Source organism: Coturnix japonica, chromosome 1, assembly GCF_001577835.2.
Source record: "Coturnix japonica isolate 7356 chromosome 1, Coturnix japonica 2.1, whole genome shotgun sequence".
In the NCBI taxonomy this organism is placed as follows: Eukaryota; Metazoa; Chordata; class Aves; order Galliformes; family Phasianidae; genus Coturnix; species Coturnix japonica.
In genome coordinates, this window is record NC_029516.1 from 32,104,008 (window position 1) to 32,132,001 (window position 27,994).

Here is a 27,994-nt window from a genome sequence, read left to right on the forward strand (position 1 = left end):
ACACTGTGTTCCGGGATCGAGGGCGATCCTCGCACCTCGCGCCGCGACCTGGCAGGGGCGCTGAGGGGGAACGGCGGGGCTCTGAGGAGCGGCCCCGTACTTCGCCGTGTTCCGAGGCGGGCTCGGGCCGCTTTCCCTGCACTCTGAAGGGGCGGGCAGGGCGGGGCGGCCCCCCAAGAAGCGGCAGCCGCCGGAAGTTCCCCCTCCTGGCTCGGAAGTGACGCCGCGTGCACCTTCCCCCTCCCGGCAGCGGCGGCGGAGCCGGGCGCGGCTGGCGGTCGGCCCGAGGCGCGGCCGGGCGGGATCATGGCGGACGGCGTGGACCACATCGATATCTACGCCGATGTGGGCGAGGAGTTCAACCAGGTACGGGTCGGAGCGGCCCGGCTCCTCCTCCCCTCGCTTTCCTTTCCTTCTTCACCCGCCTTCGCCGCCGCGCCGCCTGCAGGGCCCTGTGCGCGGGGCCGGGCCGCGCCGCGCCGCCATTGTTCGGGCGCCCCGCCGCAGGGCGGGACGGAACGGGACGGAGCGAGGCCGCGCCTCAGGCCCGGCCCGCGGGGGATCGGGGCTGGGCCGGGCGGGGAGCGGCGGCGCTCGGGGGCGGGAGGGAAGGAGGGAAGGAGGCAGGGAGGCAGACAGGCCGCGGGCGGGCGCCTTCCCTCCCGCTCTCTGTGCCGCCACAGCCGTCCCGCCCGGGACAGCGGCCCCTTCCCGGCCATTGTTCGCAGCGCGGGAGGAGCGGGGGAGCGCAGCCTCGTGCTGCTGGCAGCAATGCCGCCCGCCGGCTGTGCCCGCAATGCTCGGGCTCTTGGTGAGCCGAGGGGATTTATTTGTGTGAGGAAGTGGCGGTGTAACGCGCACAACTTCCTGCACTGCCGTCTGATTTCTCTGGTTTCTTTTTCACTCGCCTTTCCCCAAAGCCGCCTTCCTCCCTTCCCACCGAAAGGCGATGTTGTCGTCGGGTTTGTGGAACATCTGTTCCATGTGCGGGTGCCGCACTTCTCTGGCTGCACTGCCCTAAAACAGGTCCCATAGTGCTGCCTGTGTGGAGTGGGAGCAGGCGGCAGGGTTGGGATACGCAGCTCATGTTACCAGCAACTTTATTTCTTTCAGTATTTGTCGGTAAATTAATTTAGATCGATAATCTCCTGAAGGTATAGCATATAGCTACGCCATCCCTCGTGAGCAGATGACAGAGACATGTGCAGGTTTCTCCCTGACAGCTGAAGACCCATTAGATGAATTTACGTGGGGGTGATGTACAGCACAAATACCATTCAGCATAAAATATAATCTTTGAGGCCTCTGCCAGCCCAAGCTGTTCTCTGATTCTATCTCAGCAGCTTCTGTAGCAGCTTTGGTTTTGTGTTAGTCAGTTCCACGTAAAAAAGTGATAACAAACCAAGTTCTTCAGAAAAGATAGTTTGAATCCAGTAGTACTTGTGTAAATTCGTATAGGGGGCAGGCCTCGAAGTGGTGCAGTTTGTGGCTGTAACCTCAGTGAAGACAGATTTTTTACTTGCTTTAATTTTTGCAAGACATTTCTGTTTCTTCTTTTCTAAGCCTGAGTTCTGGGGCTTTCATGTTGTCTCAGAACCTACTCAGCTGAACTGTATTTCATTAAAATAGAAAGTTGGACTGGCAAAGATTGGCACCTCTGCACTTTCCATTTCCTTCTGCAGAGCAGGAACAAAAGCCAATTGTTACCACCTACAGCGCTGCTACCTCTAATTCTGATGCCATTGTGATGAGTCCTCTTGAAACCTCTATTCAGGGTTTCTGATTTGAAGCTGACAGCTTGAATTAATAGGAGAGGACTTACAGTTCAGCATGGCTGCGGAGGGGTGAAGATTACAATTCTCTAATGCTGTAGGGGGAAAATGATGGCAATTTGATGGTAATTTATGTAACAGGTGTTTTATGCAATGCTGTATTTCTAACGAAAATTTGTTTTATATGTAAAACAACATACTGCTCTTGAGTTGTGTGGTGCTGTGTCCGCTTGCTAGTGTTAGTTGGACTGCAGGAGCCCCTTCCATTAGTTTTGTTGGTAGCAGGGACTGGAAACATGCTGTGCAGCTTTTTTCATTCTTCCAAATACGGTATAACTGTATTTATTAGTAAAGCTGGGACAGCACTTTTGTGTTTGTAGGAAATAAATCTCTTAGGATTCGTGGTTGAGTGAGCCCTTCGTTGCTCTGTCCTGCTCTGAGCCTCAATGTGCTCACTATTGGAGCTCTTTAGAATCATAGAATTACCCAGGTTGGAAAAGACCTTAAAGATCATCAAGTCCAACCGCAGCCTAACCAGTACCCTAACTCTAACAACCCTCTGCTAAATCATATCCCTGAGCACCACATCCAAACGGCTCTTAAACACATCCAGGGATGGCGATTCAACCACCTCCCTGGGGAGCCTATTCCAGTGCTTAACTACCCTCTCTGTAAAGAAGTGCTTCATAACATCCAACCTAAACTTGCCCTGGTGCAACTTGAGGCCATTTGGGGATTTGTTTTCTGCCTGCTTCTATGAGGTGGGAGGATGTTCCACCTGATTAGCACTAGATGAAGTCCAGGTTACAAGGCTGAAGTAAAAACTCCAGCCCCCAGGTTTTCAGGCTGGCTGAACTGAATGAAAACTGAGACCTGTCTTGCAGCCAGCTGCAGGTTGCAAAGAACTGGCTGGCTGGACTTGAAGTCACATCTTTGCAGTGAAAGCACAACTTTCCCTTCCCATCTGGCGCTCATCAAAACCGTATGTGCCTGTGTTGCCTCTTTCATTAACCTACTGTTCATCATAACTGTGTCCTTTGTCCTTGTGTCTAATGCTTTACTCAGTTTGTCTCCCCTCACTTGTATTTAAATTGGTTTTAATTCCCATTTCATTTCCCCCTCCCCTTCTTTTCTTGATAATTTGTCTTCTCAGCTGACTTCCCCATCCAGCAGTGTTTTGTATTTACGCAGTGTCATGTTCTGAACCAACAGTCCCATAACCGCAGTATTTTTGCTCGCATCACTTGTGACCTGTACGAAGTATGTGTGGTGTGGTGTGTTCTGCTTTGACCATTTCCATGCAGGTCTATGCTGTGCATTATCTGCATACAGATGGCCGAAGCATCCTGTTGGTGGCAGAAGATCGCGGTAAGATTAGAGGTGCTTTAGAAAGTGTTAAGAGTGTGTTTTTGTACTTGGGAGTACTGAGTGTCACGGCACAATAGTCTTGGAGAAAGCAGCCTAGAGGCTTCTTACATGGGAACCACAAGGGCTGTGAAGTCTTAGGAACATGTTACTCTCTCGACTTTGTGTCTGGAACACAAAGAAAAATACTTTTTGTTTAATAAATGATCATTATTGGTTGTGTAAAAGTAACAACTAAAAACAGCCGTTACATCAAGAAAGCAGTTGCTGCCTTGGAGGGGCCGGGCATGTTGTGACATGATACATTTTTACTCAGAAGGGCAGTACTGTCTTGGTTGTGACTCTTTAAACGCTCTTTAAAAAGAGTGTGAGATGCCTTACTTCTATGTATGGCTGGTTTTCCTTGGTTGTCTTGGTCTACTAACCAAGAGATCTACTGAAAGGGCCCTGGGTGTAAGAGATAACCTTTGTTATTTGCAAATACCACGCTGCAAAGAAAACCTGAGACCATCTCAGCTGGGGCCTGTTAGCTTTGCTACAATGCAAACAGTGACACTGCCTACACTGCCTTTATGCTTTTGGCCTTGTGTGAGTTCTTACATTAGCCAAGGAATTAGACTGCTCTGCTGCGGACGTCTGGGCCTGTTGAAGTTAATGGGAGTCTCGTGGCCTAACAAACTTGTCCACCACGGGCTGTGTGCTGTTTTGGGAACATCAAGGGTTGTTGTTTTATTCCAGTTTGTTTATGCATTCAGACAGCTAATCAAAACCAGAAAGACTTCTGCCTGTTCCTTCAACTTGTGATACTTTTTTAGGACCTGCGGATGTTTTATAAAGTGAGATTGTTAGCATCCATGTAACGTTTTTGACTGCACATACTGTAACTTTGAATTGAAATAGCAGTAAAGGACAAGGTGAAGAATTTGCTTTTTAATTATTAAGTGCTCTTCTCAGAAATTATAGAAAGATTTAAATGGGATTTCAGCTTTTAATATCTTTTTGGGAAGGTAGTTTTGCATTTGACTCTCAAATAGAACGGAGAGAAGAAGGGGATCTCAGATGAATGCACAGTTCAAAGAACTTTTAATCCCACACACACAAAAAGAGGAAAAAAAAGGACTGTTTTCCTTTGTAAGAGGAGTGGGAGAACCCAGGTATTTTTTGCCATGCACAAGTGGAAGGCTGCTAAGTTTCAAAACAAAGTATCGCTTTTAATTTATCCCTCCTGGACATGGTGGTGATGCTCCATGTGTTTGTCTTTCCTACTTCAATGTTGCAAAGTGCTGCAGGGGGTGATTAAAACACAAAATACATGGGAAGGGCTGAGGAACTGGTCGTTGAAAACAGCTCGTCTGGGGCAAGTTTTTGACAGTGTATCTTTTCAATGCCCTTTGTATTCACTGAAGCCGAGACTGAGTAACACCGACAGTGAAACTTCAGTCCTGATTTTCCAGAGCAAACGTTGTTTGATTTCAGATAGGGATCTTGTTAAAGTGTGATGTGTGGAAACACTGCTGCTCTGATTTGCGTATAGGAGGAGTGGCACTGATGGTGCTGACTGTCTGTAAGGATGTTTATCTGTAAGAGTGTGAATGACGATGACCAGAAATCCTTTCACGCTCCATGGCTTTTACTTAAGGAAGTTGGAAGATGTCAAAACCTGCACTGCTCTGCTGATTTTCTGTGCTGTGATGGTGATCTGAAAGCCTATGGAACAGAAACTCAATCCAGCTCGGAGGAGTTTCTTGCCAGTAAGGAAGCACAGCGTAGCTGCAGACTCTCACCTGCTCCTGTTGGTGTTTTGGCAGTGCTGACCTCAACCTTCTCAGAGACAGAGGTCAGCATACGTCTGCTGTAAAACTGGTGGCTGCTTGTTTGGCTTTGGCCTCCTAGGCTGCATTCTTCTTTCCTAAAGTCATCATCTACACACAGAAATGGCAAGAATTGCTGCGTGTTTAGCAGAGGATTTCCTTAGTTGCCTTGTGACATCACTCTTGATCTTACCGTCAGATAGCATGTTTCAGCCTGTCCCAGGCAGTTCTTTGGCTTTAGTTTCGTTAATTACAATGATATGAGAAATCAGCTGTAGGTGGAGAACTGAACAGAATGAGTGAAAACACAAAACTTTATTAACTCAGTGATGATAAACTCACTTGGGAAAACATTAATTTTTTGTTGAAGTTCAGTGTTGTGTATTGGGCCAGTGCAGTTCAAACCTACTTGAGTGACAAAGCCAAAAATTGCGTATCTGGTTTTATTTATTCCAGTGATATCTTCTCTAAGAGCAGCAGCAGCGAATAATGAATGTTTTCATATTTTCAAGAGAGCTGTTCATCTGAGGATGGCTGTGGATATAGTTGGTTTTCAGCCAAGATTGCTCGCTTTGCAGCTTGTTTGCTGTGGTGGAATCCACACTGATCCTCTCTAGTCACAGTATCTGCTATTCTGAGTTACGCTGTCGACGATGCTTGTGTGGGTTTCTAGATAGAGAATCACAAGATAACAGCCACTGAAATATCTCTGATAAAAACCTGGTGAGGCGGTTTCTGTTCTGTATCATTGTGGATGAGTCCAGGAATGCTCTGAGAATGTTTGAAGTTCCAACCTTTGCTTATGGTGAAGCAAATTTTGCATGTCAATATAAAGGCTCTCCTAAGCTTTTTCCGTAACATTTCAGGGAACAACAGTGGTCTGCCTCCCTGTCAGTAGAAACTGTGTTGATGCCTCTTTTGAGATAAATTGGGCTGCTTTATCATAAGTGATTGCTTGGATAGCAGCATCCCAGTGTGGGAATTGATCACTGTAGAATATCACAGAATCACAGAATGGTTTGGATTGCAAAGGACCTTCAAACAAACAAACCAGATCCAAGTCCCTGCCATGGGCAGGGCTGCCACCCACCAACTCAGGCTGCCCAGGGCCCCATCCAGCCTGGCCTTGAGCGCCTCCAGGGATGGGGAACTGCAGCTCTGCTGAGCAGTCCGTGTCAATGCCTCACCATGCTGAATGTGGAGAATTTCTTCTTTATATCTAGTCTAAACCTGCCACCTTATGGTTTAAAGCCATTACCCCTTGTCTTAACACTACACTCCTTGCTGAAGTGTCCCTCCCCACCTTTCTTGTAGGCCCCCTTCAGGTACTGGAGGGCTCCAATGGAGTATCCCTGGAGTCTGTTCTCCAAGCTAAACAAGCCCAGATCCCTCAGCCTTCCTCCATAGGAGAGGTGTTCCAGCCCTCTGATTGTCCTCATGGCCTCCTCAGGACCGCTGAATGATGAATGGAAGTGTATGAAATTAAATGTGTCATGGGAAATGTTGGGTTTTTCCTTTTTCTTTTCCTTTTTTTTTCTTTTTTTCTTTTTCTTTTTTTTTTTTTTTTCCTTTCCCCTGATGCATTGCTTTACATGGTCTGCCTCAGGCTAAACTTTCTCTGGTCTTTTGGACCAAATACTTCTTCCTGTCTTACAGTTCAAAGGCATCCAAAGGACCACTGGTTGATTTTTGACTCATCTGTTCCCATTTCACAGGTAGTATGTGGTTGTCGAGCATATGAAGCAGAGGTTTTGTAAATAAACTCATGATTCTGTTCCCTCTGAAAGGAATCCAGTTCACTTGGACAAAACTGTGCTGTAAACTGTACCAACCTGAGGGATGGGGTGATTCACTCTGAAATCCCATGACAGTCTTTTCAACCAGAGTGTTCCAGAGGCTGGCTTGATGTTGTTGAATAGTTCCTTTGTAGCCCAGGAATAAATAAATGTGTAATGCACACAAACCCAACAGTTTATTAAATTTAATGACATAGAGTTCCATTCTTTCTCTCCATGAACAAGGAGATAAAAATCAAATTAGGAATGCAGAAGAAATCTGAAATACAGAATTTCATATCAATTCAGACCACTTTGGGTTTGATTTTTTCCTTCTACCAAATATTTTCATGACAAAAATCACTAGCTGCTATTAGCCTGTTGCTTTGCACATTGTTCATACTTGCTCACATCCGTAGTTGTGGGAATAGAGCTCGCGTTTTTTAGTTTCCTGCTTATATTACAAGGTAAATAGTGTTTCAGTACATAGCAGTTGCTGGAGCTGTGTTTTTGTTTTTATCAGTTCGACATGTGGTAGAAGATGTAAGGATTTTATATATTTAAATATGGATGAAGTCGGGGCTTACTTTTCATTACGGATGTTGTGTAGGTGTTGGGCCAAACTGTCTGTGGAAAGTGGCAGTTGTCGGACTATTTTGTTTCTGAGAAGTGTTTAATGTTAAATATAACCGAGGTGCTTCATGTATTTTAGGAAGCTGAATATGGTGGGCATGATCAGATTGATTTGTATGATGACGTAATCTCTCCATCTGCGAATAATGGAGATGCCCCAGAAGATCGTGACTACATGGATTCTCTCCCACCTTCAGTTGGAGACGATGTAGGTAAAGGAGCTGCACCAAATGTTGTCTACACGTATACTGGAAAGAGAATTGCCTTGTACATTGGAAACCTTACTTGGGTGAGTATCTTATTCCTACCCAGGTGTAGGAAAATTGCCAATGTGATTCTTCGTGAAATCTAAAGGACTGTCTTTTCAGAGAATATAATGAAGGAGGGGAATAAGATATCGAATATCTCATACTTGGAGATACTTTAAAACTATTAAACAAACCCAGTTTTAAGTGAGCCCTTACTGAAGGTTTTAGACCAAGAAGAAAACAAGGTTATCTGGGATTTTCTTACTTTTTTTTTTGCCTTTTTCTTGTTTCCTTTTTGATTCTTGGAACAAAGCTGTTTTCATTTGCCTTGAAGCTTTTATCTGCATTCCTGGGAGTAACATCTCTGGGGTAACTCACTGAGCCACCATTTCCCTTCTGATAATTCCTTTAGTCAGCATTAATGTATTTTAAAATCGATTGTAGTTAAACAACAGAAGTGCAAGTAGTTCTGCAACAGCTAAATTAACTGGAATTGGTTTGTCTTTACCTGAAATCCATTTCATTGAGTTCATGCAAGCAAAATCCTCCTTGATGTTCTTTTTTTTTTTCCTTCTGAATAAGTTTTTGCTAGGTGGAAGCTTGGGAAAGAATGCCTTATGCATTCTTAATGTTTTTCATTACTTAGTATACTAACCTAATTTCAGTAGCTAATGGCTAAGTGAAGGGAGTTCATTGACTTAACCGTTGTACCTCTCTAAAATACAGGAATGCAATCAGCTGAGCTCATCCAAGTCAAATGTCACAATTAAAGTAGATAAGCCAATGTGCAGTAATTTGTACCCGTTACTCGTCATCTGGCGTTGCAAATGAAGTTACCCACTAAAAGCAGACTTAACTCGTTTGAGCGTTACTATCGTATTTATTTTCTTTGTGTTTAGATCTCAGCAAAGTAATTTATTAATCTTTTAAAGAAGTCTTGATTTGAGGAAGGTCAGTAAGTAATTCAGGATCTTGAAAGCCTGCTTTGTACTTCCCACATAGAATTTAAAGTGGTGATGGAGTTACAGGAAGAGGAAGAAAACTATGGGTATAAATGTCTTGTATGCTTCCGAGTATGTGTGAAATTGTTGAATGTTAGATAGGAGCTAATAGAAAGTTGCAGGAAGGAGGTCTGGTTAAGATGGAATAGTTGTTACTATGTTTTCTGTGCTAGTTTCTCATTTTTAATCTGAAAATATTGTTATTTTTTGTGCAAAATATTATGTGGTTTACTAGGCTCTCACTAGTTAAAGCTGTTGGAGTGAGCATATGTGCTAATGTGGTCTTAAAATGGATTTTTGGTTTGGAAATAGAATCAATGGGAGGGGAAAAAAAGGATGTAAAAAAATGTGGCAGTTATTTCAATAGTTCAGTTTAGGCTTAATACTCTTGGGAAAAGCGCTTTCAGAAAGTTACTCAGGAATTTTTTCAGTACCCATGAGCTGGTTTACTGTGTGGAGCTGTGGGGCCTGGACAGCATGGCCTGTGAGGAAGTGAGTACTTAAAAAAATGAGTTTTCTGGGCATTGTATAGTGTAGGTGAAGGTCCTCTGAGAGTCAGAAAATACCAACAACTTGTATAAAGCATTCCTCTTCACCACTTATACCTCGAAGTAAGAGCGTGGAAAAGTGCTGTCGTTTTAGGTAAGATTTCATAGTTGAATATTATATTTTTCAGTGGACGACAGATGAAGACTTAACTGAAGCGGTTCATTCATTAGGGGTAAATGATATTTTGGAGATAAAGTTTTTTGAAAACCGTGCTAATGGCCAATCTAAAGGGTAAGATCTCTTCTGCTTTTTCTGTAAGTCGACTGAAGTTTAGGAGGGTCTAAGTGGGGAAAGAGTTCCAATTATTCTGTCAGTATGTGAACTTATGGCCTCTGTTTATCAATATCCAACAATGATTGGGTATATTAATTCATGCTAATTAAATTCCAGGCATAAATTTTATGGGAATATTACTTCATACTTCTTAATGAGTTAAATTTTATTGGCATTTACACTGGAACAGGTTGTTGAAGGAGGCTGTGGATGCCCCATCCCTGGAGGCATTCAAGGCCAGGCTGGATGTGGCTCTGGGCAGCCTGGTCTGGGACCCTGCACATAGCAGGGGGTTGAAATGAGTTGATCATTGTGGTCTTTTTCAACCCAGGCCATTCTATGATTCTGTGATATATGTGAAGACTCTATTCCTAAGTTTCAGTTAGTGTTGTGGTGATGTATGTTGTTCATAATATAAATTTTTCCTATCCTATCCCTGTTATTGAATGATTTTAAATGCTTGTTTTTCCATTAACTGCTGAAAGCAAGCACTTGAGCTGGTTCCTTGCTGACAGTCTAATCTTCCTAACATAATTTTGTCTTCATCTCTCATCATTACTAATGAGAGTAGCCACGAGAACACATTGAATTCTTAATAACAACTTGGTTATAATAATCAATAGATAGCATATTGATGCTGTGTCAGAAAGCTACCTTTGTTACACTGCTGCATCTTGGACTTACATTGTGGTTTTTCATCTGTGTCCTAGAGTGAATTACTTTATCTATCTCTAAAAGAAAAGATCTCTAAGATTTGTGGAAGATTCTGTATTTTCTTTTCAAGCATTCTTTTGCTCACTGTGTTAAGTGTTTATTCATGAGGCATCAGGATATCCAGGAAACAAAAAAACTGCAGTGTAACTGTTTTTTTTTCTTCCTTTCAGGTTTGCCCTTGTGGGTGTGGGATCGGAAGCATCCTCCAAAAAGTTGATGGATTTGTTGCCTAAAAGAGAACTGCATGGGCAGAATCCTGTTGTGACTCCTTGTAATAAACAATTTCTGAGTCAGTTTGAAATGCAGTCAAGGAAAAGTAAGTCTCTCTCTTGTGCCATCTTGGAAAGATTGGAAGTTTATTCCGGAAGTTGTCCTGCAGTTCTTCTCTCAGTATCTGATAATTTCTGCACAGTTAAAGATTTCTATATAAGTATTAAGTGAATGAAGTTGCAGCTTTGTTTTAAAAAAATTAAGTAGAAGATCCCCTTAAAAACTGAAAACAAAACAGTTAATTCAATGTGTTTTTATGTCTGTGGTTTTAATAGGAGAAATTGCTGGAAGTGCTTATTATGCAGCTTTGTAAGACTCTTCTTAAGATTGGAGAAGTAGAGGTGCAGCATTTGTAGGCAGATTAGACTAACTTAATGGACTGAGTTTCTACACTTCCATTCTTGTGGTGTGGGGATACTGAAATGCTGCTGAATCTTAGCAAAGTGTTTTTTCCTTTGTGGTACTGGGGATCAAGGTGATGCTTTAGTGCTACATAAAACTTTAGAAGAATTGAAAAGCTTTAAACTATTTTGATTTACATAATGACATTTTTCCACTGCAGCCACACAGTCTGGCCAGATGTCTGGGGAAGGTAAAGCTGGTCCTCCAGGAGGAAGCTCAAGAGCAGCATTTCCACCTAGTAATAGAGGGCGAGGCCGTTTCCCAGGTGCCATTCCAGGTGGAGACAGATTCCCTGGACCAGCAGGGCCAGGAGGGCCACCACCACCGTTCCCAGGTAAAATACTGAATGTGGAGGGTTTCAGTTTAATTTTTATTTTCTTTTATTAATGCAGTATGCTTATTTGGGAATTACAAAAATTAAGGTCAGTAAGCAGGCACATAGAATTACCAAAAACTTGAAGTGGTTGGTTCTGTTTTCAGGTTAATGTTCTCTTTCAGTATAGATAACCAGTTATAAATATATCTAAGATACTGGACCCAAAAGTGGAGCTCTGCATGTGTTGTGCAAGATGTGAATTGTTCAGTGAAGGCTTTTTGTCTGAGGAAAAAAAAAAAAAAAAAAGGACAAGATCTTAATTATTTTTGTGACTCTTTTATTTCTTCATGTTTATTAACTTTTTATTTATTTATTTTTTTGTAGCTGGACAAACTCCCCCACGTCCACCCTTAGGCCCTCCTGGTCCACCAGGCCCACCAGGCCCCCCACCTCCTGGTCAGGTCCTCCCACCTCCTTTAGCTGGACCTCCTAATCGTGGTGACCGCCCACCACCACCAGTTCTGTTTCCAGGACAGCCTTTTGGTCAGCCTCCTCTTGGGCCACTTCCTCCAGGCCCTCCACCTCCAGTTCCAGGCTATGGGCCGCCACCGGGTCCGCCACCACCTCAGCAGGGTCCACCTCCACCTCCGGGTCCATTTCCCCCTCGTCCACCCGGCCCTCTCGGGCCACCCCTGACTCTCGCTCCTCCTCCACATCTCCCCGGGCCACCTCCAGGTGCTCCACCTCCTGCACCACATGTGAACCCAGCTTTCTTCCCCCCACCTGCCAATAGTGGCATACCTACTTCAGACAGCCGTGGCCCACCTCCAACAGATCCATATGGCCGACCTCCACCATATGACAGAGGTGACTATGGGCCACCTGGAAGGTGAGTATTTTTGGTGTTATATGCCGTATGGCAGACTTTATTCCTTGTAGGAAACACAGGATTTTTTAAAAACTTTTTAATGCAAATGTTAGAAAAAGTAAACAAGGGGGAAAAAGCAAAACAAAACAGCAAAGCTGGAGGGGATCCCTGCAATCATGAGATTTGCCCGTTCGCTTCTTAGTGAATGAACTCATAAGTGTGTTTGTAGCAGTAAGAAAACCTTAAAATGCATTGCTAGTAATCTTGCTTTCCCTTTTCGGCTTTGAACTGTTTGTGTACATTGTTCACAGTATCATCATTCTGTGTGTTCTACATGCTAACTTATATCACTTCCTGCCAGTAGCTTCTGGTTGTGCTGCTGTCATAACTTGAAATTCTCACTTGTCCCTTTGCCATCTTGCTTTGCAAGCTGTCATTGTAAAATGCTCTGGTGTTCTCTTTGAATATGTGCATGTGTTGAGGATGGTGCCACACCAAGCTCATGTCATTTTCATCTTCTAGCAGTTCGGCTTGTTCCTTTTTTCTTAAGGGTTCAATTAAAAGTTAGCTTTTGTCTCAAAAGCTGAGTGGGAATTTATTGCAAGACTTTTGTTTTGCTTTCCTGTTAAGCTACTTGTAATTTTGTACAGTCTTTCTGTGTTTGTAGCAGTGGCCTTTTCTGTAGTTAATCCAGTCTGGGTCGGGGTTTTTGAGTCCCTCTGACTTGACTAGTGAAGCGTTTCACATCTTGTTTGAAACAGCTTTTGCATTTGTGCTTTCAAGCATCTGTCATGCCGCTGTTGTCTTCATTTTCAACATACTTTCACCATTCCTTAGAACTTTTGGGGTCTAATTTTAAGAGAGATACCTTCTACGCAGTTACGTGTGAATTTTTCATTTGTGATTTTACTGATATTGTTGAGAGAGTCTTCTCTTGCCTAAAGTGTTTCCTGCAAAGGCACTTTGATTCTTCCTTTTACATGTGAGCACAAAGTTGAAAAAAACCCCAACAATTGTACATACTGTGTTCCTATAGAAGTTGTAGAAATTCAAGCATTTGGCTTAATTGCCTGAGATATAATAAGGTGCTTTGTGTTTTTTGATGGACAAAATCTAAGTTGTCTGCAGTTTACAGAATGGCTGGGGAGGGAAGGAATGGGGATAGGACAGAATAACTTCTGTCCACTATTTTCAATAAAAATGTTAAGACTATCATCCATAACTATTTAAATTGTCATTAATTATATATCATAGGCGTTTCACTGGAAATAACATGTCCATAAGAGAAAAATTACATATTCCATTCTATGGGAGGCACACGAAAAATAATACTCAAAACTCAGGGAGGTATGAATTTTTAGACATTTCCTCTTATGCTAAACTGGCTATAGGATCTTGTTCCACTTCTTGCACTTAAGAGGATAGTATTGCTTGTTATTCTGCGTTTTCTTTCTACCAGAGGAACTAACACTGTTTTAGAAATATCAAGCAGTGGGTCAATTTGACAGTCTCAGCTTTTGTCTCTAATGCATTTCTTCAGATATTCTATATGATTCAGAGACTGGCTAATAAAACACTGCAAAACTTGTGGGTAATTTTTTGTATGAGTAAATTTTGTTACTTTAGAATCAATGTATAGGATAGCTAATAGTCAGAGTTAAAAAGTATAGTGAGTGCAAGTATTCATTTTAATTGCTTCCTCCTTACTGTGATTGGGAGATGAAATTGGTGCACCTTGAACTTGACCAGAAACAAAACCTAGAATTAACTGTAAAATGTTGGTGTCATTCAGAAAATTGAGTGTTTTAATGATGACAGACTTTATTTGCTTTTTAAAAATTACAGCCCTCTGGTCTTAGTTAAGAATCTGGGAAACAGGATCATATAGTTCTATTTCCAAGACTGTCTTAAGGAGATTTCTAATTTTGCTGAAAGTTGCATTACCCGTGTATGTGTATCTCTGCATCCATTCAGCTGGTGTAATGTCTGCTTAGATACCTTGAAGGATTTTATGAAAATGTTAAATATTTGTAAAGCACGGTTTAAGTGCTGCTGAATCTTCAAACTAGATTGGTAGAACAAGAAAAACTACTCATTTAGCAGATGTGATAATTTTTTTTTTAACTTATTATTTTCAAGCTTTCAGGATTTTATACTGTAACATGGTCCTTAACACAAACCCAGATCCTGCTTTCTTTTCTGTTTGTCATTTTGCTTAAAGTTGCAAACTTGGATTGTTAAAATTGCAATGATATTCTGTTAAGGTTTTCTTAACCTTGTAAATACTAATTTTTCTTGCTTACAGAGAGATGGATGCTGCAAGGACACCTCTAAGTGAAGCAGAATTTGAAGAAATCATGAACAGAAATAGGGCAATCTCGAGCAGTGCCATTTCAAGAGCTGTATCAGATGCCAGTGCTGGTTAGTAAAACTTGCTTTCTATTCTGCCTAAGCAAAAAGAGTTTCTAGTTATTGTGTTAGGAAACCTGCAGCCTTCATGCCACTTCCTTCTAGAATGCTGAATTTAGGTACGACCTATGACTCTTTTTGTACTGTAACCCAGCTGACGTTTGGGAATGCCTTCTGAGTACTGATCTGGGCAGTGTTATAATGTTTAGTCCTCTAGTAAATGATTTGGGAGGCTATTGAAAGAAAGCATTCCGAATTGTATTATTATTACAGATAAAAACCTTTGTATTAATTGGCATAATTTTCTCGTGATTTTATATTGTTTTCAGGGGACTATGGAAGTGCTATAGAGACCCTGGTAACTGCAATTTCCTTAATTAAACAGTCCAAAGTATCTGCTGATGATCGTTGTAAAGTACTTATTAGCTCTCTTCAAGACTGCCTTCATGGAATCGAATCCAAGTCCTATGGTTCTGGATCCAGGTAAAACTTTCCTCTTCCATTTGCCCTTCTGTGAAAGGGAAGGTGTGGGGCAAGACAAGTGTACAGAGGAGGAGCTAAGTCATGTGAGAACCTTAGTGATTTGCTCAGCTGCACAAGAAGTTTGTGAGAGAAACAAATATAACTTTTGAGTCTAAATAATCTGTTAATTGACTCTTGTTTTTAAAGTGGATCCAGCTAGCTTTTTAACTTATTGTAGTTTGTGTTCTTTTCTATATGGTAGTATTGCAAAAAAATGAACTTCAGAATTGAATTATCTTCATCAATTCAGATGTCATATGTCTGGTATACTATATACAACATATAATTTTAATCACTATTTTCTATTGAAAATTAAGTCAGAGGTTATTTATTATCAGTTTCATTTTGCTTCATAGTAACTTTCTCCTCACCTGTCACACTTGGCAAGGGAAAGAGGATGGCCGGAATGATTTTTCCTCTTATTCCTTCTCATGCAGTCAAAAAACTGAGAATAGGTTTAAAATGCACAGTCTTCTACTTACTGATTATTTACAGCCCTTTCAGAGTTGCAACAGCCACTGAACCTCTAACTTCTGATTTATTTGGATATTGTAGGAGTAGAGTAGCTGATGCTGAGTAATAAAAACACAGGTAGCTAACCTTGGCCCACACTTTCAGAAAGCCAATGAGCAGCCATGTTGTAGGGATCATTTGAGGCACAGTACATTGTCCAGCTGATCTTAGCTGTCTTCCATTCTGAATGTGTAATTTCTGACTTCTCCCTGGTTTGAAAGTAGGTGGCATCTTAATATCTGTTAGCTGTTCTTAGCCACCACCCCAGCCATCTTCCATGTTATACAAAAAATGTCTCTGCACTGTGATGCAGAGCAATTTTTTTCATGTCTGAGGAGATATTTCTCTCATGTCTTTTTTTGGTCCAGTTCATACCAATCAACAGCATACAAAACTGGCGTGTGGGTGGCTTGTGTTTTGGGGAGGGAAAAAAATAAAAGTAATGAAGTAATTTTCTTTAGAAGACGTGAACGATCCAGGGAGAGGGACCACAGTAGGTCACGAGAAAAAAGTAGACGCCATAAATCACGTAGCAGAGATCGTCACGATGACTATTATCGGGAAAGAAGCCGAGAAAGAGAGAGACATCGTGATCGTGATAGAGATCGTGACCGAGAACGAGACAGAGAGAGAGAATATCGCCATCGCTAAAGAAGGTGAGCGTTTGTTTTTTGTTTACTGTTACTGAGTAACTGAAGTTACTGCTCTAGATTTGGGATTGTTTACTCAATGAATGCTTGCATTTCAATGGCCCTGCAGTATATAATAAATTACTTTCTTCTTTTAGCATCTGAAATGAACTTAGGTAAGTAATGACAGGTAACTGGCCTTGGGAGGGAGAATTGATGTGATTTCTTCTGCAGCTGGCGTGCCTTTTTAATTTTAGATGGTAGTAATGTTTGCAATTTTTGTCAAGTGCAGTTGAATTAATTCTTAACGAGCAGTAAGCCAGGCTGGTAATTCTGCTCTCTTATAATCCTAAAAGGTTTGTGTTTGTGTTTTTCATTTGTATTATAAAAGAAAAAAAAGTCTACTGCAGCAATTAGACCCTTGTATATCATGTAAGTATTACTTCAATGTAGGGAACACAAGTACATGGTGGTGCTGTCCTTACACAGGTAGATATTTTTTTGTTTGTTTCAGTAAGTATTACTCAAATTCAGGAAATGTAGCTGGGTTTTGGACCTTATTGTAAAAAATGTGGCCTCTCACTTTTTTCTGTCTGCTAGCTAAATTTAGGTGTTATTGCCAATAAGATTTATGGTCAGCTTCTCTTCATCACCCTGCTTTGTCATTTCCTCCCTCCTCTGAACAGTAAACTCATTTTCTGAAGACTAGTAAATGAGTGTGTGATGCGAGGATTGGTTCTTATTATTCACATACTAAAATGTTATTTCATTTCATGTATCTACAGTCTTGCATGCATCAAATGTCTCAACAGCTACCAAGTAACAGGTTAAATAATGCTTTCTTTAGTGTGCTGCTAAAAGCTTTAAAATTTATGTGAACATTCACCTTTAATGTACTGTGTTGAGGACTGGTAATCCGAGCTGCTCACGATTCCTTATATTTGGCAATTAGGGGGAAAGAAGAACCCTATGTATTATTTTTGCTGCAAAAGTCTTTTCCATTTTTAGAAGAATTTCCCACTCCACCTACACTCAAATTGAGACCCAGCAGACTTTGCCTGTCTGCCCAGCTTCCATTTCTTATGTCTTCTCTCAGGTTTAGTTTCCAGATTTTCTTGTGATGTTTATTCATGTGAGCTAATTTGCAGAAGTTAAACAGAGCAAAACTCATTAGAAATCCTGTAAACTGTAATTTACTCCTAAGTGGAAGCATTCCTATAATTTTACATTATTTGAATGTCTTATTTTACATACTAGGCTTTTGTGTCACCAAGAGAACCAATTCAATTCTGTAGTCTACTAATTATTAAGTGGCGTGCTGGGTTATTTGTTTGGACTAGATGATCTTAGGGGTCTTTTCCAACCTTGATGATGTTATATTCTAGAAAAGCAGTAATGTGCCTTGAGATGGAGAGTCAAAGGCTTAAGTAGAGAAGAGAAATGTGGCAACTGAAATAAAGTTGGCTGTAGTATCTATCTGTTAATGCCACTTTTTGTCATCAAAAACGGATTGGTAGAAATCATTCTGGAGTTGCATAAAAATAGCAACTGTGGTTTTTAATTGTGAAATGTCAAAGCTTAAATATACAGATTTAACAGAAGTAAATGCAGTTTCTTTTGTTGAGCTGTATTTTGCCCTTTTATCATGAATTACTATTTGTGATATTTGCAAATAGTTCTTATTACTAGGAGGTAACCACTGAACTGAATGATGGATGTACTTCCAGAGTTGGTTTTGGTGTTGGTTTTTTTTTTTAATTCTTTTGGAGTTGAGCAAGTTATACTAAAAATTGTTAATCTGGGGTTTGGCGACTATTTTTTTTGTCCTTGACGTACTTTGTTAATACAATTTTTGTGTATTTAGACTATTGTATATACTTATGTGGAGTTTCTGTGCCAAGTACAGATTCCCTACCCCAACAAAACATGTCCAATACCTTTAGGCTGCATTTTGTAATATCTAAAAAAAAAAAAAAATTCAAAATTACATTTAGTCTTATCATGGGATCGGACTCAGTTCAGGTGGGATTTGTATATGCAACTTCCTTTGGCTTCGTTGTGTGCTGGGAGCTCTTTACAGAGGAGTTGCATAGGTAAGATTCCCTTGCACAAAGAATATATATAGGTTCTAAGAGCTTGATTTAAAGAACAAATTAAATGTTCCACATCTAAATGAAGATGTTTAATATTTTTTTTAGAAGTTAAGTTGTAAACATTTTGTCTTGTTTCTGTCTAAATGAAGAGGGGTTTTACTGTAGTTTTGTTTATATATATGCATATATACATATACATATATATACACACACACACAAAGTGCAGTGATCTTTTGGTTTGTATGTTTCACTTTCACCAAGATGTATGTTGCCATACATTTTTTTTGTTGTTTTGCTCTTTACATTAGTTAATTTTCATAAACAGATTTAACAATCTCAGTCACTTAATAAACATCAGCAGTGCTGAAGAGTCACTCCCCACATTACTGTGTTTTACCAAGTAACACAAAGTTGCCTGCGTGCCCTCACCCTCTGATTGGCACCTGTACTTCTCCTTATTTCTGTGTGTATTTACAGTCATAAATGTGATACTGTACTGGCATATTAAAAAAAAGAAAAGAAAAAAGGTGTTACACATCTAGTTTAGATGTGAATATTTTTGTATACAGTGAAATTCACTATGTATTGTATTTACTACACTTAGAGATGGATTAAATTGGAATAACTTAATGAATGTATTCATTATAAAACTCTATTTTAAAAGTTCAGATGTACCATAGTAAATATTTACACTTCTGTTTGTACACTTATTGATTTAAGATTAAATTCTTGCAAGATTCTTATGTGCCTTCACTTGAGGAAGGCTTCACATGCATTAATAACCTGTTCTCCAGAGTTGCTGTGAACTAAACATTTTCTCAAACTATCTTGCCTTTGCACATAGAAAGTCTATAGATATAAAAGAATGATGGATTTAAAAGACAAATGTCTGAACTGTATTAGTTGAGAAAGCTAAGAGACTAACAGAATGATGTTTAGGATTAAGAAACAAGGAAAATGAATGTGTACAAACAGAATAGTATTGTAACTTCATCAGCATAAGTCCGGATTCTTTTTTTAGACAGATTTTTTTTCTCTTTTAGTTTATCTGATGCTCAATGATGTATTTCTAGCTGATACATTGTCCCAATCTTAATCTGTCTGAATTTCTATAACTGCTGAATGTTAAGTTTCTCATTTTATGTTTTTGTTACTGGGTCATTTGAGATTTCTTAATTAAGCTGGATTTGGACTGAATTGCAAGGAAAAAATACACTAACATTGTAACAGCTGATGATGTATGTAGACTTTGTATTCCATTTTTTCATGGCTTTTCTCTGATTTTTCTATTCTCAAACCACTGTAAGCAAAATGATCTGTACAAATGCACTTCTGAGGCTAGTCTGCTTCTTCAGTAACTGCTCTCAGGTATCTGAAATAGTTTCAGCTTTGGAGTGGTTTAAGAACTAATATGGTTGTATTTTATTTTATTTTTTAATGTCAGTAGGAGGGGAAATGGTACTTTTAAGAAAATTAATAGGAAAATGCTTATTTTTGTAAACTCTTTTAATAATGAGCTTTAATAATAAGCAACCTCAAGTAAATTGTGTAGGAGCATTGCTCAAGACCCTGGATATGCATGTACCTGTCTAGGGCGGTTCCAGATCTTACTGGTATTGAGCTATAGTGAGTGCTATTTACCTATTCTTTTTATGTGTATTTTTGAGGAAGAATTTATGTGGGGTTGGCATTTTTTATGTTTCTAGCATTTACCACAGAAATTATGCACTGTGCATCTGTTTCAATAGTTGAAATCCACTTTAGACTGTAAGAGATTAACAATGCCATTGTTCTGTATACCTCCTCTAGTCTGTTTGATAGCTGTTCTGGTGCTTTACAGAAGCATATGTTTTGTTTCTTAATGTTTAGTAATTTTATTTTCTTGAGGGTGATATGATGGTTTGAAAACCAAATGAACTGAAAGTCTTATTACTTCTTCTCATGAATGCTGCTGTAATTTTACTGCCTTCTGAAGTGTCTCAAGACACACGTATTTTTCTGTTCCTCGTGGCCTGTGCTTTTTCCCCTTGCTTTGTGAAATTGGTAGTCTCAAAAAATTTGAGCTTAATGAAAGTTCCATAAGAAATTTGTCTAAAAGGAATTAAAGCACTTGAAACAAATAATTTGCTTGCACTGAAAGCATGGGTTTTGTACAGCATTCTCCAGAGAACAAACAGGCTCATTTTTTTTTTCATTTTGCTCATTGTGGTTTGAGAAGTAAGATTTCCTTTTCCAAAAAATAAGAGAGGGAACAATCTTCATTTTATGTTTTCCTGTGGCAGCCTGATCTACCTTTTGTGTCTTCCTCATATATTAATGTGAAAGGTGCTTTCCAACCTCATAGCATTTGAATTTGTAAACTAAAAATCTGGTTTTCTGAACGTACCTCTACTCATCATCTGTCTTTGGTGAATAGACGGGCTGGGATAGTAGGAGAAGCGTGCAATGAACCAAACTGTAGTTTGGGAGTGTTCTTTTTCTGTCCATACAATATTGTTTATAACATCAGGAGGTTGTTCAGTCTTGGTGTTTTTCATTTAAGAGCAACACTAAGTCAAAGATATCAGGTAAGTACATTAATAAAGGATGGGGGAAAATACCGCAAATGGAAGAGTTGTTAGCGATGGTAGAGTAGGTAATTTCTACGTGTATGATGGGCGAAGACTGACGCGTGTCTCACTTGACGCGCAGAATGGCAAACACAGTGTCAAGCTTGAAATTTTTTAATTCTCACTGTACTGTTGTAGGTAAACAACAATACTCGGAAGTTTCTGGTAATCTGGAACCTAGTTTAAGTTAATTTTTTTTAAATGGGATTTTTGCCTTTGTATATTTTTTCCCCCATGTATAGAATAAAATAAACAAGAACTACATTAGTACTTAGGCGCTACTGGAATATGATGAAAAATATGTACCATGCATTTTACTCAATTGCAATTGTTTTGTGAGATTGAAATTCAGTCTCTGAAACTATCTAATAAATCACTATTATAAACAGACAGATGTATGCACATAAGGCTTTAAATTGCTGTAGAATTTTCACATGCTTGCTTGGATGATTGGAATTAAAGGAAAAAAATAGTTGTTACTCTATATATACTCTTATATAAGATATATATATATCTTCTTTTATACATATATATAAAAGAAATCACTTGGGTTTTGGTGTAAGAGTGTCTTTGGGTGTTAAAAGCAATGCTTAAGTTGCATTTTGCATAAAGATGTTGGATCCCTGAAGTTCTGGGATTTCATTTGTGAAATGTTCCTTAGCTTTTAAACCACGACAAACTATTCAATAGATAAGTCTGCTCTTTGGGTATCATTAGTGGAAATGCTGAGAAACTGATTGCTGTATGATGTTAAATTGTACAAACCTGGCACGTGCTTGGGACAGGTAGCTCGTGTGAATTCATGGCAGGTGGAAAACTGCATTGCAACGAAGGGTTGACTAGAGATTCCATCTTTTTCTCCCTGAAATGTATCTTGCTTCTATATTCTATTTGCTTGTAGAATACTAAAAAAGGCTGAGAGCGAAGGTATAATCCATACATACATTTCTTCCTTTAGGAACCGCAAAGGTTTCTGATTATTGCCGGGATGCACTGGCAGAATATTTGGAATTAAAATTAGCACCGCTTTGGATTTTAGTTGGCCACGTGCTTTTTAAAATTAAAAATACTGAAAGTTTTAGTGTGGTATCAACCATCTTAGGATCCCTACTAGAAAGCACTACTCATAAATACTGCTTATTGTGCTTTCTTGAAAGTTCCTGTAGTTGTATAAGTAACCTAACAAAACTATCAAATTATTCTCAGGAACCAAAGCTTTCTCATGCTAGTATTGTTGATCCTACACATGGTGCTTTGGATCTGTTAACTGTTGCCATAGAAGTACTCAAGATCCATAACTCTTGCCGCAGCGATTGTATCACGAGAGCAGCAAATTCTGACATGCAGTCTCACAGCTGTCATACCTTTTGTCCTCTAAAACCTGAAATTCTCCCATTGGTTTGTGCTGATGTAGCCCACACCTCTGAATGCGTCTGCCTGTGGGTGTGGTGCTTTGTCACTGAGCCTCTGAAAAGTTCATTTGTAAAACATGTAATGTCTGTGGAAACTTTGGCCTCTGGGGAGGGAACTTTCTCCAGAGTAGTTACTGGTTGATGACTTGAGAACAAAGGCTGCAAATAAATGAAATTCCAGTTGCTGCTTCAGCATTACATTAGTTTACCCAAATACTGGAGGGTATGCAGCCTAAGCTCCTTGCGTTTTATGTTCTTATTTTTAACGTCACCATTAACGATCACATGTAGGAAGGGAAGAAGAAATGTGCCAATTACTTATACAAACGTGGAATGTTTTGTTTTCCCAACTGCTTTGCAATTGCAATAGCAAAAGAATATTTGACAGCTGTGTACTGGTGTACGTTCATGAAATTGCTCCTCTAAATGTCTGTTTTTCAAATGAACAATTAAATGTGTTGGGTTTTTAAAGAACTTGATTTAAATTATTTTGAAATTACTGAATGTTGAAATTGTGAATGATTAATGAAATGAAGTTAGTCAATTGTTCTGTAATGGAATTCAACTGAAATCCAGTGTATGGAATTATACCGTCCCAAGTATTCTGTGAACTCTTACGGTAATTCACTTTGAATGGTGTGGTTCCTCATTTGCCTAAATAGATGGGAGTAGGAAGTAGGGGCTTGTTTTTTTTCCTAGGGCAGGAGGAGACCTGCAGGTCTGTATTGTATTATTTGAAGAGTGGGTTTGTGCGATCAAACTGTGAGTGTATTTTTAGGTGTCAAGTCCATCCTGCTTGCCACTAGGCTGGAAATTTGGAAGTGCCGCTATCCAATTCTATGCACTCTCAAATTTTACTGGGCTGTGAGCCACCCACTTCATGATACAATCAGTGCATCGCTTAAATGTCAAATTTAAATGGGTTTAAAAGTTCTGTAAGCGAGTAGGTAAAAATGTAAAAATCTAGCTGTGGGCAAAATAACATTATGTGCTTGTTGGTTTATTCTTTCAGAATTCATACTTTAGTAAACGCTCTATATAAATGTTTCCATCAGTCACAGGAACAGTAGCTATTTCTACCTTTATCACTGGATACTTCCAAGTGTGAGATTCACATTCTTTCAATTTTGTTGTACAATTGGTTTTAATTACCGTATCCTAAAGCAATTGCACAAACAAGTAGCTACTGCTCCTGCTAGTTTGTGTTAGTTTACATATGGTGAAGTAGATGCACGACTTGTGTATGTATAGATAAGGCAACAATTTTCTGTGTATTATGGGGACTAGCAAAATCTACATCACAAATTTTGACACATTACAGCTGAAGGAAGAGGAGCAGCGTACAAGACAAGATACGTTCTTCAAGGAAAGATGCTTGTCCGGCAGTTTGCTTCATGTGATTGAACTGAGCCTGTAAGGATTCATGGATAAAATGAACAGGAATAGATCTGAATAAAGCAAATCTGCATACATGGTAACCAGTAGCTCTTTTACTTTTTTTTTTTAATGTTGCTTAACTGTTTTATTTGAGGGAAACCTGTGTGATTTAAACCTTATAGCTTTTGCAACTTCATTACTGGTTATATACATTTGGCAATTATAATGTGCGAGCAATTGGAAAAAAGTCAAGTAAATGCTTGTTTTTATAGTAGTTTGTTCATGTTAAAATGTTCATATGATAATGTCTGTACACAGCACCACTTTGATTACAGTAGATGTAGTGTTGTAATAAACTGTTTAATGGGGCTGATGTGTAAAGCTGTTCAAGTTATTTGATGTTTACACCTCAGGGAAAGTCTTGTGCTCAGCAATATTTAAAGATAATGTTACAATGAAAACATTGATGCTGTCTTTAAAAACATCGCAATAGTTCTTGCATATGCCTCAACCTAATCTTGCATTCAGTGAGTTGAACTTACTAATGTTGCTCTCACACGCTCAATTTTGATACGAAGACATGTGGTCACAAAAACCTTTAATGCTATTTTGCTTTCTAGCAGTGTTTACCTAGGTGGCTTGTGAACTTGCTCATTGACGTATAAAACTGTAAAAACTGCAGCTCTTCGCGTTCTCTTGCTTTGAGGAAGGTGCTCCCAGGTCTCTGATGGGAGCGCACTGAAAATGCTCTTTCACACAGTCTTGATCCTGGTCGACGCTGCCGTTCATATCAAACTGTTTGCATGGTCTTAAACTGTTCATATTGAGGGGTGCAAAGGTTAGCTTTAAATAATAATAATAATCCTGCAGTTGTTTACAGTTTTATAGAACCAGTGCTTGTGTGTTTCTCCCTTCCCTCCGCCCTCGAGGCTGCGACAGTCTGTAAATAGCTGTATATTAGATGTGACAGGAGGAAGGAGATGTTTCCATTATTCAGACTTTATGGGTTTGATACTTTCTTAATGCTTTGGGGTTCATTCACACGTGCATATGAAAGAAACAGAAGGTACACCTGTATGTCCGTGGCCCACGATGGGCAATATTGAGGTATCTTTGCAAAAAGCAGCGCTAATTAAATCCGTCAAATGAGGTTTTGTAAATTTACTTGAAAACAGTTTGCTGGAGCTTAGCGTGGAGGCTGAACTCCGGTTACAAGAAATTTGTTTGAAAAATTCAGTAAGAATAAATGAATGGAAAAGATTAATTTAATTTGGAAAAACTCCTTTTCTGGAGGCCTGTTACAAAGGCTCATTCTTTGTCTGTTGCAAATCATTATGTAACTGATTTATTCTTAGTTTTTACTGATTCACGTAGCGTAGCTGTGCTTAGTGCTTTAAGTTTATTTTCAAGACCTCAGATGGCTTTAAGAAGCAACTCTTGGACAGCTCTTCATTTCTTTCTTTTTTTATTACTATTATTTTTTTTACTGATTTTTCTTTCTCAGAAGGTTTTACAGCAGACCTAAAAATCTGTTCTCCTGTTCAGGAAAGCACTTCAATCCACTTGGTTTTCCAGAGCATGTGCCTACATTCTGCCCGTTTCAAGGAATGTAAACATATGCTCTAAGCTAATTTGTGCGGAGTGAGTGGTTTTGTTGCTTTGCTGAGTCGGGACCAGTAGCAACGTGTACAACTGCAGAAGCTTTGCTTAAGTCTGAAATGCTCTTATATTTTTTATCACCAACCCTTGGCCGAATTTTCTGCAGCCAGATTGATGCTGTTGGACTGGGCTGCAACCTCCAGACCCTCTTCCCCTCTTTTTCCTTAAATTATGTACCTCAAATCCTCACGCATGGGATCGCTGGTGTTAATGGAACTATTTGCTACTGAGGAGATATTTGCAATGTTTGCTTGAACCTGTTTCCAAATGAAAGCTGCCTTTTAAAGTTTTGTAAACTGAAAGTTGTATCTAATGAGTCACGACTCATTTCCTGCTATTTGTGAATAGGTGTTGGTTACAAACAATACTGTTGTAATTTTATTTTTTACTTCAAAACATTGTTTACTGTTGCGTGTAATAAGTTTAGGGGAAGAATAACCTGCCTGTAGCTGTCACATGGGGAATAGCTCATGCTGGAGAGACAGCAGGTAAGTAACGTTCCATTGCAGAACTATATTATAACTCCAGATAAAAAATCAAGAACATTTTATGCAGGAATTGATATTTTATTCCGCACTGAAATAGGTATAAGGAGACTGTTGCTCTTCTACAGAGCGTAGCTTCTCGTGCAGATTTCTGTTGCTGGCAATGGAAATAGCAGGGGAAAATTAGCAGGAAGAAGACAACACAGGTTAAACTGAGTGTGTTGTGGCTTAGAAGAAGAGGTCCCCACATGAAGCCCCTTATTTCTACCTGTTCTCTGAGTACTGAGTTTGAACTGGTAGGCACACCGTGTCACAATTTAGATAGTACTCTTGCTACTGTGAGCTTTGTTAGATTTTTATTTTTTTTTTTAATGGAACAAGTAATCTGTACAGAAAAAGATCCAAAGACCCTGATAGACACCAAAAAGGAATATATCTGATGCACATCATGTGTAAGCAGATCCATAATACAATTGTACTGGGTTTGGGTTTATTATGTATGACTGGTGGCTTCCTGTGCGTGCTCAGGAAACGGCAGTTGGGCACTGCACTGCCTGGTGATGGTGCCATGGTGGCTCCTGCCACCTTCTTTGATATTCACTCTTGTATTTCATCTCCTCTTACTGATGAAATGGTTAAACAGTCTGTGAAGAAATAGTTGATATTTCTTCTGAACAGTGTTTTTATAAGTAACGTTGAAAATTGGGTAAGGCTGTGTGTCCTTAGTCTTGGGAGACAAAGCCCACAGCGGGTGGTGGTGGGGCGGTGGCATCTCAGTGACAGGAGAGTTTTTTGCAGTAGGTTTTTTTTTTTGCCTGCTTTTTTTTTTTTTTTTTTCCTTTTAGTAAGGTGTTCTTTTTCCTTAGTGAAATTTCTACTGGACCGTATGTTTTGACAGGTCAGAAACATTTCTTCAAGAGAAGAACATACCATTTTGGGAACTGTACAGCCCTTTTCTTTCATTCCCTTTTTGCTTTCTGTGCCAATGCCTTTGGTTCTGACTGCATTATGAAAAACGTTTGTCAGAACTTGAGGTTGTTATTTCAGCGTGGCTTGAAAGCTTGGGGTAGCTGTTGTTACATGAGATACCTTATGAAGTTTAGGCCAGCTTGATGCTTTATTGCTTTATTTTTTCCCTTCAGAGTAGAAGCGTTCTCTGTTTTTTTTTCCTTTGAAACTGGTGAGGCTTAGATTTTTCTAATGGGACTTTTTTACCTGATGATCTAGTTGCATACACAATGCTTGTAAATGTTTTCCTAGTTAACTTGTTGATAACTTCAGATTTACATGTTGTACATACTTGTCATCTGTGTTTCTAGTAAAAATATATGGCATTTATAGAACCATGTAATTCCCGATTTCCTTTTTTTAATCTATATGCTCTGTGTACAGGTCAAACAGACTTCACCCCTATTTTTATTTATAGGATTTTATATGCAGTCTGTCGTTGGTTCTTGTGTTGTAAGGATACAGCCTTAAATTTCCTAGAGCGATGCCCAGTGAGGTGGGTTGTCACGTGGCTTCAAATGTAGAACCTGCACGTTTGGCTGCTGCCTTCCCGAGATCCAGGGTGCTAAACTGCTTCTGCATTGAGGTATAAACCACTCAAGATCCCAGGGAAGTGCAGATCCACGTGCATAAAGAAGAATGAATACTTTCTAAAATACTTTGGCATAGGAAACAAGCTGCATGGATTTGTTTGGGATTTAAATTATTTTGGTAGTGGAGCCCATAGGTTTTGAACCCAGTTGCAGCAGGCTAATGAGTCACAGTGCTTATGCAGAAGTGATTCCCGTTGCAGCTGTTTACGGCACTGCCTTGCAGTGAGCGTTACAGACAGGGGTGGGATGCTTTGTGTTACATTCCCACGCGCTGCCACGCAGCCACCTCCTGGAACACATCTCACCTGCTGGGTACTTCTCAAACCATCTTAGTTGTATGGGGAATTTTCTCAGTTGGATGTTCTCATGGGATTTTTTTTTCCCCATGTTGGACAAAGTATGATAAAGCATCTCTATTTGTAAATTATGCACTTGTTATTTCCTGAATCCTTTCTATAGCACCAGTTATTGCAGCAGATGTAGGCTCTGGTATGGCCTGTGTCTGCACTTAGATCTTTTAAAGCTTCTTTGGAAATACACTGACTTGATTGAAGTCTCTTGAAAATAGTAAGCAGTACTTCCCTTCGATCCCAATGCAACTGAGCCTTTCAGATGTAAAAAAAAATTCTGTCTTATTCATACCTTGTAATGTAATTTTACACCCCCAGTGCTGACACTTTGGAATCTA

At 39.8% G+C, this 27,994-nt stretch overlaps 1 protein-coding gene across 6 annotated transcripts; it reads left to right on the forward strand.

Annotated features, from left to right (window-relative positions):
• The first annotated feature begins 216 nt into the window (after nucleotides 1-216).
• CPSF6 (cleavage and polyadenylation specific factor 6) lies at nucleotides 217-27,048 on the forward strand. 6 transcript variants are annotated; one of them, XM_015856178.2, is made up of 11 exons: nucleotides 217-366; nucleotides 7,436-7,645; nucleotides 9,282-9,385; nucleotides 10,312-10,457; nucleotides 10,974-11,147; nucleotides 11,514-12,018; nucleotides 13,252-13,344; nucleotides 14,303-14,418; nucleotides 14,736-14,889; nucleotides 15,903-16,097; nucleotides 16,229-26,132. In XM_015856178.2, exons 1-10 carry the CDS (start codon nucleotides 307-309, stop codon nucleotides 16,090-16,092), a joined length of 1,752 nt encoding a protein of 583 aa, XP_015711664.1. In that variant the 5' UTR covers nucleotides 217-306; the 3' UTR covers nucleotides 16,093-16,097; nucleotides 16,229-26,132. The 6 variants fall into 6 exon arrangements, with proteins under 6 accessions (XP_015711664.1, XP_032299373.1, XP_015711661.1 ...); XM_015856175.2 differs by having other exon boundaries at nucleotides 218-366; nucleotides 23,506-27,048; XM_015856184.2 differs by having other exon boundaries at nucleotides 219-366; nucleotides 15,906-16,097; nucleotides 23,506-27,048.
• The last annotated feature ends 946 nt before the right edge of the window (nucleotides 27,049-27,994 follow it).